At 39.2% G+C, this 12500-nt stretch overlaps 1 protein-coding gene across 2 annotated transcripts in view; it reads left to right on the forward strand.

Moving 5' to 3' along the window:
- The window catches only part of prex2 (phosphatidylinositol-3,4,5-trisphosphate-dependent Rac exchange factor 2), a 114549-nt gene that overhangs the window by 85259 nt on the left and 16790 nt on the right, over positions 1–12500 (forward strand). For both annotated transcript variants that reach the window (XM_034115537.1, XM_034115536.1), the window contains 3 exons: positions 349–451; positions 665–808; positions 2430–2544. In XM_034115537.1, the coding sequence (XP_033971428.1) occupies positions 349–451; positions 665–808; positions 2430–2544 (362 nt within the window). The remainder of the gene's footprint in view (positions 1–348; positions 452–664; positions 809–2429; positions 2545–12500) is intronic.

A 12500-nucleotide genomic window follows, 5' to 3' on the forward strand; every position in this document is an offset into this window, starting at 1 on the left:
ATCTCGTCACACAGTCAGAAAACATGTCTTGTTTTTGCTCAGATTTCGAAGTGTAACCTCAGTTGTAGTCCCTTTATGCTACTGTACACAAGGACAACAAACAAACAAACAAACAAACAAACAAACAAACAAACAAACAAACAGGAGGGCATTCCTGTAGTGCATCTCTTGATTTAGTTTCTTAGCAGACTCACGACGGACACTAAATAGACGCTGCAGGACCAAAGGGAATCATCTATTGCTTTTCAATGCGTTCTTCCTGGTGCCTACATTTCCCACAATGCATCAAACATGTCACCTGACTCTACGACCCCTATATAAAGGGTTATTGTTATTGTTTCTGTGCAGACGGACGAGCAGGCGATGCTGGAGGACTGCCAGGTGGCTCTGATGGATTTGGAGAAGGTCACTTTCTACTTCCTGCAGTTTGAGGGCGAGCCGCTGGTGGCCAGTACGTCACCTTCAGAGTCACCTGACTCACACTGAGCAGACCACTGCACTGCTACTGTGGCTTAAACATCCTCTCATACTCTCCTTTCCTTGTCTCCTCATCTCCTCTTCTCTCTCCTCTTGTCTCATCTTCCCCTTTATTCTCCTCATCTCCTCTGTCCTCCTCTCCTCCTTCCCTTGTCTCCTCTCCTCCTCTCCTCCTCCCTTCCTGTAGACATGCCCATGTCCTTCCAGGTTGAAGGATCTCGTCAGGCGTTGAAAGTTTGTTTCCACCTGGAGAGTTTCTACTTCCTGCAGCTTCCCCCCCGCCTGAGGAGTGGAGGAGGAGTGAAGATCTGCCCCGTGCTCTTCACTCAGGGTAAAGACACTTCTCATACAGCACATGCAGCTCAACGTGCTTTACAAAATGACACAAGTAAAAAACACACAATAAGGAATTCCCCTCAGATTATTTGTTAAGAACTTTAAAAGGTCCGTGCAGCAAAATATAACATGTGATCAGGTTGAGGGACACCAGGAGGTCAAAGGTATGATAATACAAATCAAGTAAAGAATGGTTTCTCTCTCAGATGAGACACAAGACGACTGGGTCGATGCAACAATATCAAATATAACAGAAATACAAATAAAAAGATAATACTATTACAAATGCCATCATTCTAATAAAGGTTAAGGTAATTAAGAAGTAAAATAAAAAATAATTTAAGTTAAAGGGGACCTATCATGCAAAATGCACTTTTTGATGTCGTTTATACATAAATATGTATAAACGCACCGATATGACGTAATATCTGAAATGTGGACCCGCGGCCCTATCAGAAACGTTGCTATCAGAAACATTGCTATCAGAAACAATGTCCGACTGTTTTGGATGTAATATGGTCGGTGTTTACATTAGCATGGCTAACACTCAGAGCTAACCTGTACTGGAGAGCATGTGTGTGAAGAAGCAGGAAATAAAAAGGAACTCACCTTGTGGTATAACCGGCAAGAGAGAAAGCCTTTGAGCTCCATACTGTTTCAGAGAGAATCCTTGATAATCCATGATATGGCGTTTCATCACGGCAGCATTTAGTTTAGACGGTAGCTGCCGGGTCCCGCATGAGCTCAGACCCCTCCTTTTTAAAGCTTTATACCCCAAATCAGCACTTTAGAAACAGGAAGTGAAACAGAGGGATATGAGGCATGGCTAGAATGATCTGTTTGGTATTTGGAGCAAAACACTTCATAGACATGTTTTTAATATATTCTTATATATCTGAGACCTATGCTATTGCCTGAAGATAGCATGATAGGTGACCTTTAAGATAATTACATAAGAAGTACTTTCTTGATCCCAATGTGTGAAATGTTTGCGTTTGCAGCAGCTTAAAAAGACGAGGCGTTGAACATTAGAGAAATTAAAAGACTGGAAATAAACAATCCAAAATATCAACATCTCAAATAGAATAAATATTAGATTGAATATAAATGTTAAATGTACAGTATATATACATTGAAGTAATAATGATATAATCTATTTATAATTGTAAATGTTTATTGTGTGTAGGCATACATTTAGATGTAAATATATATATATGTTAATAATGTAGTTTTTGGGAGAAGGGGTGTGATTAAATAAGTGTAACTTCTTCCCACCCCTTCTCAGATGTGTAATTAGATCATTTGTTTATATATCATTTAGAGTCAGTCATATGTTTGTTTATCAATCTGACACTGCTTCAGTTTGTACAGCATCATCATTCTCTTGGTTCAGTATTCTTATTATTTCTTTGTATTATTGTTTTACACATTCAAATCAATTCAAATCAAATCAAATCAAATCAAATCAAATCAAATCAAATCAAATCAAATCAAATCAAATCAATTCAATTCAATTCAAATCAAATCAAATCAAATCCAGTGGGAGTTTAAGTCCAGTTATCCAAGAGAGGATTATATATCAGCAGTGATTGTATCTTATTGATCTTGTGTTTCAGCTCTGGAGAGCATGGAGGGTTATTACTACAGAGACAACGTGTCTGTGGAGGAGTATCAGGCGCAGATCAACTCCTCGTCTCTGGAGAAGGTCAAGCAGTACTACAAGAGACTGAGGTACACACACACATCACTACATCATTATCACTTTAGAACCAATCAGCCACTAACGAGCGTTACTGACGACATGCAATCACTGAGGACTCTGCAGGTCTGACATCGAAACAGGGACTCTCAAAAGGACTCAGAAATAGCACATCTTAGTCGATGCTATATTTGCTTTTAGAGGTTAGTTTCAGGCGTGCTTTTCTTTAGATTCAATATCAATCTGGAGGACCTTCCATCTACTCACAATTATGTTTGCCCTTCAAATTATGAAATGAAAATCTGATTTTATCCTAAAGAACTTCAACTGAAAGACAGAAAAATATATAAAAAAGTAAGATGTATATTTACATGCATCTGTGTGACACAATCTGAGTCGTGCTGCAGCTCAGTTCCAATTAACTACAGATGCTTTAATACCAGGATTAAAACATATTTACTGATACCTTCGTAGATAATAGTCCCACTCTTTGGAGAGCGTTCAAGCAGTACTACAAGAGACTGAGGTGCATACACATATCACTCATTATCATCACTTTAGAACCGTCCAATTAGACACTAACGAGCGTTACTGACGACATGCAATCACTGAGGACTCTGCAGGTCTGACATCGAAACAGGAACTCTCAAAAGGACTCAGAAATAACACAACTTGCATTGCTATATTTGCTTAGTTAGCAGTTCTTTTGAGGGTTGTTTGCATCTTCTTTAGATGTCATGTAATCATGGACGACCTTCCCTTTACTCGAAGTCTATGAATCTGAGTTTAGTTGCAGCTCAGTTCCAATTAACTACAGATGCTTTAATACCAGGAGCATATTTACTGATACCTTCGTAGATCCTACTCTTTGGAGGGCGTCCTCTCTCGACACCTTCCTCTAAACATCTGCTGCAGATGTGGGTAATTAAACAGAGCTTCAAACGTTATCGTGTCATTCCAACACAGTCTCACGGCATTTCGTGTTATAGTCACGAAATTAATCTATTGATTCGTGTTCACCAACACGATTTCGCCATTTTTTTCGTGTCACACAGAACGATTTTAAAAGCAACGTAATAATAACAAATTAGAAGGAAAAACACATTTAAAAAAATACAGATTTCAGTATTCTGACACAGAACGATTTTAGAAGCAATGTATTTCTATTGGTAGTATGTTTCGTGCCTGCACCAAATAATAACAAATTAGAAGGAAAAAAAGATGACATAAAATACAGATGTCAGTATTCTGAGGCTCTGAGACATTTCTTTTCCTCACTGACGGCAACAAAACTCAGACATTATACAATTTAAAATAAAAGGGATAGGGTTAGGCTTAGGGTAAGATATTGAGTAAGAACATGTTTTTATGAACCACACAGCTTCTGGTCTTCCAAGACCCGACCGGACAAAAAGACGTGTTGCAGGCACGAAACATACTACCAATAGAAATACATTGCTTTTAAAATCGTTCTGTGTGACACGAAAAAAAGGTGAAAATCGTGTTGGTGAACACGAATCAATAGATTAAGTTAATTTCGTGACTAATAACACAAAATGCCGTGAGACTGGGTTGGTCAATCAGGGACAACCTTCTTCTTCTTCTTCTTCTGAAAGCTTTAAATCAGATCCTGCACAACAAACACTAAAGCACCCTGGGACCCTTTCCACGAGGGGTTTTCATTCAGTCGTAGCGTTGTGCTCGATGAGTGAGAGGAATTTGAAGCATGAATTTAGAGAGTGGGATTTCCCAAAGTGTGTTCGTGGATATCAAATGTCCTGTGTGCGTCAGGCTCTCTGTCTCTTCAGGACTGCAGGGTCTTCTGGGACTCCTCAGCTCTTGTGGTGCATCGTATTTTATTCATTTGCCTCTGTGTTTGCAGACTGCAGTTTTATCAGTATGCAAAGAGTCACTATTCTAATTTCAATACCTCAGCAACACATGTGCACGTGCACGTTCTGCAGCACCTTTCAACAGCACAGGGTCTTTGAGTGGTGTAATCACGCTGAAGTGTGTTTCTGCAGCAGCGGGGGAACTGTCAGTCTTCACCTGAGCACAGATTTGGTTCTGAAGTCGCACACGGCAGAAGAAGCTGACAGGAGAGAACTGGAGTTACTGAGGGGGAGATGTGTGATAGCAGCACGCTCCAAACCCCCCCCCAAAACCCAACTGGATTCAATACAGAAGTTACTGAGGGGGAGATGTGTGATAGCAGCACGCTCCAAACCCCCCCCCCCCTAAACCCAACTGGATTCAATACAGACCCACTTGTTAGCGGCCGAAACAGACAGATAACTTCAGTCCAAATTCAAGACACCGTCCTGTCTCCTGCTGTTTGTAGTGGATAAGAGAATTAGATAAGAAGCACTTATTCGTCCCCAATGTAGGACATGTTTGCGTTGCAGCAGCTTAAAAAGACTGTAAACGTCTCAGAATAGAAATAAAATAGCAGGATATTAAATGAACATTAGTTGTGTAAGGAATGGATTCTTAACTATTACATTGAATATAAATGTTAAATCTACTCTTTTATATTGAAACCAGTGCATTCACTCAGTCTCTACACGATTAGATATCTTTTTCTGATAAACATATCATTGTGTGAATTATTCTGCTGCTTTCAGACTCTTAAATGAGGACGTAAATAATGATTGGTTTTGAAGTGAAAAAAACCAGACATTTAAATCAGCTTGGAGTTTTTCCAATATTAGCTAAATGTCTAAAGATCAAACTAGTATTTGTTCAATCTAGGAATCATTTTGCCAGATATTTCCATATGCACAACACAAGTACTTTGTATTTTCCTAATTTCGGGTATACGCCTGAAAAAGGACAGACGGACGAGAGAGATATTGATATTGATTTATAATCAGTGGCATTTCTACAGAGCTCTGAGTCTCTGTTTCATAAAGAGAATTATTTAGAAGAAGTTTGAGTGGAGTAGAGTTTCTTTACAAAGAGAGGCAACGTTGAGGCAACAAATAACAGCAGCCACACACGAGCTTTGTGCTTCCTCACTTTGGGGAACCCAGCTTCATACTGTGCGTTCTTAACGAAAAGCACATCAGGGTTTAGTTCAATGCACATTGATGTTGCATGTTCTCATTTCGCTGCAGCAATGATGTAATGAGGGCCAGAAAACGTTCCTATATTTTGCATTTTCTAAACTACTCGTCTCCAGGTCTTCGTCACAAGCTTTGAGATGCATGTCGAAGAACATATGTTTAGTGAGGAGGAGGAAACATGATGTTCAGAGACTTCTCCTCCAGGACTGTGAGAGTGAAGAGGGGAAATTGAGAGGGGAATACGTAGAGCCAGAGGAAGAGGAAGAGGAAGGATGTGAGGGTCTTTTATTCAAAGACAGATTACTCTCATTTCTCTCTATTTTGTGTTTTTCAGGACATGTGTTTTTCTGCACGTTATTCTCATTTCATATTCACATGTTGATGCAGCTGAGTGTGTTTCACTGCAGGCATTCAGCGATCTGTCCTTATTCAAATGCACGTGGCAGTAATGAGGAAATGTTTGTCAGTTTGTTACCAGACAGTCGTTACGTTTCTCATGGTACACGCCGTGATGCATACTTAAATGATCTGACAGATGGTGTGTAATGACGGAGGAGGAGAGATCAACACATGGATTTATGATGCATGCTGTGTTAGTTAAACAGATCATTAGTGTTCCCATCAGCCATTGGGAATCTCCGCAGTGCAGTCTCTCTTTTGTAATCACAGATACTGCTTTTGTCTGGAAGCCAGATCCATCCTCTCTGTGTTTTCAGGGAACAAATGCAGAGATGGTTCAAGTACACACATCCTTTACTCAAGTAGAAGTACAGATACTCGTGTTTAAAAGTACTCTGGTGAAAGTAGAAGTACTGACTAAACTTCTTTACTCAAGTGAAAGTAAAGAGGCTTTGAAATGTACTTCAGTAAAAAGTACCCATAACTAGCAGCTGTTTTAAAGAGTACCTGAGCTCCCTTTATATTAATAGAACAATAATGTCATTGTTAGCTAATGAATGTTTCCATGCTGAACAACGGCAACATGACAACGTTTTCATTGGTCCCTCTTCTTTAGAGAAGACCAGGAAATGATGGATACACGGATCGTGTTCAAATCAATAGGCACGCAATGACTCTAAATAATAATGATCACGCCACCAAACACACATTCAAACTAAAGGAACCAGCCTGTTTGGAAAATGTGAGAAGTAGAAAGTACAGGTATTTGTGTTCAACATGTAAGAAGTAGAAAGTACAGGTATTTGGGTTCAACATGTAAGAAGTAGAAAGTACAGGTATTTGTGTTCAACATGTAAGAAGTAGAAAGTACAGGTATTTGGGTTCAACATGTAAGAAGTAGAAAGTACAGGTATTTGTGTTCAACATGTAAGAAGTAGAAAGTACAGGTATTTCTGTTCAACATGTAAGAAGTAGAAAGTACAGGTATTTGTGTTCAACATGTAAGAAGTAGAAAAGTACAGGTATTTGAGTTCAACATGTAAGAAGTAGAAAGTACAGGTATTTGGGTTCAACATGTAAGAAGTAGAAAGTACAGGTATTTGTGTTCAACATGTAAGAAGTAGAAAGTACAGGTATTTGTGTTCAACATGTAAGAAGTAGAAAGTACAGGTATTTGGGTTCAACATGTAAGAAGTAGAAAGTACAGGTATTTGTGTTCAACATGTAAGAAGTAGAAAGTACAGGTATTTGTGTTCAACATGTAAGAAGTAGAAAGTACAGGTATTTGGGTTCAACATGTAAGAAGTAGAAAGTACAGGTATTTGTGTTCAACATGTAAGAAGTAGAAAGTACAGGTATTTGTGTTCAACATGTAAGAAGTAGAAAGTACAGGTATTTGTGTTCAACATGTAAGAAGTAGAAAGTACAGGTATTTGTGTACAACATGTAAGAAGTAGAAAGTACAGGTATTTGTGTTCAACATGTAAGAAGTAGAAAGTACAGGTATTTGTGTACAACATGTAAGAAGTAGAAAGTTCAGGTATTTGTGTTCAACATGTAAGAAGTAGAAAGTACAGGTATTTGTGTTCAACATGTGAGAAGTAGAAAGTACAGGTATTTGGGTTCAACATGTAAGAAGTAGAAAGTACAGGTATTTGGGTTCAACATGTAAGAAGTAGAAAGTACAGGTATTTGTGTTCAACATGTAAGAAGTAGAAAGTACAGGTATTTGTGTACAACATGTAAGAAGTAGAAAGTTCAGGTATTTGGGTTCAACATGTAAGAAGTAGAAAGTTCAGGTATTTGGGTTCAACATGTAAGAAGTAGAAAGTTCAGGTATTTGAGTTCAACATGTAAGAAGTAGAAAGTACAGGTATTTGGGTTCAACATGTAAGAAGTAGAAAGTTCAGGTATTTGGGTTCAACATGTAAGAAGTAGAAAGTTCAGGTATTTGGGTTCAACATGTAAGAAGTAGAAAGTACAGGTATTTGTGTACAACATGTAAGAAGTAGAAAGTACAGGTATTTGTGTTCAACATGTAAGAAGTAGAAAGTACAGGTATTTGGGTTCAACATGTAAGAAGTAGAAAGTACAGGTATTTGTGTACAACATGTAAGAAGTAGAAAGTACAGGTATTTGGGTTCAACATGTAAGAAGTAGAAAGTACAGGTATTTGGGTTCAACATGTAAGAAGTAGAAAGTACAGGTATTTGTGTACAACATGTAAGAAGTAGAAAGTACAGGTATTTGGGTTCAACATGTAAGAAGTAGAAAGTACAGGTATTTGTGTACAACATGTAAGAAGTAGAAAGTACAGGTATTTGTGTACAACATGTAAGAAGTAGAAAGTACAGGTATTTGTGTTCAACATGTAAGAAGTAGAAAGTACAGGTATTTGTGTACAACATGTAAGAAGTAGAAAGTTCAGGTATTTGGGTTCAACATGTAAGAAGTAGAAAGTACAGGTATTTGTGTACAACATGTAAGAAGTAGAAAGTACAGGTATTTGTGTACAACATGTAAGAAGTAGAAAGTACAGGTATTTGTGTACAACATGTAAGAAGTAGAAAGTACAGGTATTTGTGTTCAACATGTAAGAAGTAGAAAGTACAGGTATTTGTGTTCAACATGTAAGAAGTCAAAGTAAAAAGTCATCAGAAAAATAAGTAGTGGAGTAAAGTACTGATACCGGAAAAATGTACTTTAGTACAGTAACGCAGTATTTGTACTCCACTACTTCCCACCTCAGAGTATTAGCTAGTTGATGTCATATATGTATAACTAAAAGAGAAATGAGCTAGAGTCCAGAGAAAACACTTTCACTAATGCATCGAGTGAATCAGTTGACGAGGACTAACTCAGGTGCTTTAATTGAAACACGTGTATCGTGTGCATTTCCACAATCGTGCAGCTCAACCCCTGAACACACACCTCTTTACTTGTATATCGACTCTTCTGGCACTATTTCTATTTTATTTGTATTTACTCTCAAAACATTCTCCTGCTCTATTTGATCTGTTTTATTGTCATAGTTTTGAATTGCCACACCTCCACTGAAGCTAACGTGCAGATGATCATAAAGCCTTGAATTGAATGGACAGACAGCGGTGTGAATCACTCTCTCTCTGCGGTGCACTCTCACACAACAATAGATGTGTAACATCCCTTCAACATGAATCAGCACAACAACAACAACAACACAAATCTGAGCTCCACAGGAACCATGTGACTGATGGCTCTCCTCCTCTCGGGCGGTTATGATTAATAACACAAAACATCCTCCATGAAAGGTGCGTTAGTGGAGCAGTGAGGAGATATGACTCGTTCTCTAACAGAATGAAAAACATGTATTATCTGATGTGTCCTGGCTTCAGGAGCGAGTCAGAGGCTAGGCACAGATCCATTCATCCCCTCTCTGATTGGTTCATTGAGCGGCTGAACGATGACACGTCCTCTCAGTGAGGCTTTGCATCGTTAACAGCACTCTTCTTCTTGCATCTGTGATCTACACCCTCTGTATGTTTTCCTCCAGGACAGCATCTTTTAAAGGACGAGACAAGGTGCTTTTATTCAGTCTGAAACAGATAAACTAATCTTCCAAACAGATACCATTACAAACCTTTTAGATACAAGTTTGATTTACAATAACCTTTCCTTTGTGAAGTGTTTCTTATCTCATCTCAACTCTCCCTGTGTTTCACTGGTTTACATATTCATGTTCACACACACGGAAACGCCTCCACTGGACTACACCCTGTATAAAAGGCTCTGTATGCAGAGGTGGGAAGAAGTGGAGTACAAATACTTCGTTACTGTACTTAGTACATGTTTCTGGTATCAGTACTTTACTCCACTACTTATTTCTCTGACGTCTTTTTACTTTGACTTTTTGAACCCAAATACCTGTACTTTCTACTTCTTACATGTTGAACTCAAATACCTGTACTTTCTACTTCTTACATGTTGAACACAAATACCTGTACTTTCTACTTCTTACATGTTGAACCCAAATACCTGTACTTTCTACTTCTTACATGTTGAACACAAATACCTGTGATTTCTACTTCTTACATGTTGAACCCAAATACCTGTACTTTCTACTTCTTACATGTTGAACCCAAATACCTGTACTTTCTACTTCTTACATGTTGAACACAAATACCTGTACTTTCTACTTCTTACATGTTGAACACAAATACCTGTGATTTCTACTTCTTACATGTTGAACCCAAATACCTGTACTTTCTACTTCTCACATGTTGAACACAAATACCTGTACTTTCTACTTCTTACATGTTGAACACAAATACCTGTACTTTCTACTTCTTACATGTTGAACCCAAATACCTGTACTTTCTACTTCTTACATGTTGAACCCAAATACCTGTACTTTCTACTTCTTACATGTTGAACACAAATACCTGTACTTTCTACTTCTTACATGTTGAACTCAAATACCTGTACTTTCTACTTCTCACATTTCCCAAACAGGCTGGTTCCTTTAGTTTGAATGTGTGTTTGGTGGCGTGATCATTATTATTTAGAGTCATTGCGTGCCTATTGATTTGAACACGATCCGTGTATCCATCATTTCCTGGTCTTCTCTAAAGAAGAGGGACCAATGAAAACGTTGTCATGTTGCCGTTGTTCAGCATGGAAACATTCATTAGCTAACAATGACATTATTGTTCTATTAATATAAAGGGAGGTCAGGTACTCTTTAAAACAGCTGCTAGTTATGGGTACTTTTTACTGAAGTACATTTCAAAGTTCTTTACTTTGACTTGAGTAAAGAAGTTTAGTCAGTACTTCTACTTCTACCAGAGTATTTTTAAACACGAGTCTGTGTACTTCTACTTGAGGAAAGGATGTGTGTATTGTTGACATCTCTGTTGTGCAGCATAAGCACCTTTCTATTGATGTACCTGTGCATGTGAAGGTCTTTCCCGTCGTAGTAACTCATGTCCGACATACAGCTGGTGATAAATCAGGAAGTGTAAATAGGAAGCGAGGAAGTGACCTCCAGAAGCAGTTCTCCATCAAACCCTGAGGACGCTGCAGGGGATTCTGGGAGATTTAATAACGCAGAGTGTCACTCAGTGAGTGATTTACAGGGACCAGCATGCACCTCTGCAGCCTCACGCACACTGTTATAAATATATAATACATCCTGGACACTTGTGAGGCGTCTCAAGGATTCAAGGCTTTTATTGTCATTTGTACACAGTGTAGTTTTGTCAATGAACATCTTAGGCTCCTCCAACAGAGCAACACCACAACAGATACAATAGTTCAAATATGCATAGTGCAAGGAGACTCTACAAGTCATTTGAATCCCTTGACTCCTGCTTCCTTTCCCTCCTGAACTCCCTTTCCTTACTCCCGAGACTTCCTTTCCTTACTCCCTTGACTCCTGCTTCCTTTTCACTCCTGAACTTCCTTTCCTTTCTCCCTTGACTCCCTTTCCTTACTCCCTTGACTCCTGCTTCCTTTTCACTCCTGAACTCCCTTTCCTTTCTCCCTTGACTCCCTTTCCTTACTCCCTTGACTCCTGCTTCCTTTTCACTCCTGAACTTCCTTTCCTTTCTCCCTTGACTCCCTTTCCTTACTCCCTTGACTCCTGCTTCCTTTGCCCTCCTGAACTCCCTTTCCTTGCTCCCGAGACTCCCTTTCCTTACTCCCTTGACTCCTGCTTCCTTTTCACTCCTGAACTTCCTTTCCTTTCTCCCTTGACTCCCTTTCCTTACTCCCTTGACTCCTGCTTCCTTTTCACTCCTGAACTTCCTTTCCTTTCTCCCTTGACTCCCTTTCCTTACTCCCTTGACTCCTGCTTCCTTTTCACTCCTGAACTTCCTTTCCTTGCTCCCGAAACTCCCTTTCCTTACTCCCTTGACTCCTGCTTCCTTTCCCTCCTGAACTCCCTTTCCTTGCTCCCGAGACTCCCTTTCCTTACTCCCTTGACTCCTGCTTCCTTTTCCCTCCTGAACTCCCTTTCCTTACTCCCGAGACTCCCTTTCCTTACTCCCGAGACTCCCTTTCCTTAATCCCTTGACTCCTGCTTCCTTTCAATTCAAGATGCAAGGCTTTTCTTGTCATGTGTCCAGCAGCTACAGTGTGGATTTATCAATGAAAACCTGAGGTCACATGCTCCTCCAACAGAGCAACACAATAACACAGATTGTGTCGAATGATATAAATCCATTTCTCCTTATGTAGCCATGCAGTTACATTATAGCTGTACCTTAACATAATATATTGTGTTTATTATAATGCTTTCACAGGTTCACAACTCACCTTTTAGCAACCTCAAACTGTATCCTACAATTGTATTTTTTATTTCCGCTGCAGCTGGTGGATTATATTTGATGCTTTGAACATTCCCTCCTGTCTGTCGAGGTGTTTCTTCGTGCTGTTTGGATGCAGGATAATGTGGATTTCCCCACGCTGCATCTCTAAAATAAAACCTCTTCTTCTGTGGTGTTTGGAGCTGTAAACGGCCTCCAGCGTCCTTTTGTCATGACGAG

Source organism: Trematomus bernacchii, unplaced genomic scaffold, assembly GCF_902827165.1.
Source record: "Trematomus bernacchii unplaced genomic scaffold, fTreBer1.1, whole genome shotgun sequence".
Taxonomy (NCBI): Eukaryota; Metazoa; Chordata; class Actinopteri; order Perciformes; family Nototheniidae; genus Trematomus; species Trematomus bernacchii.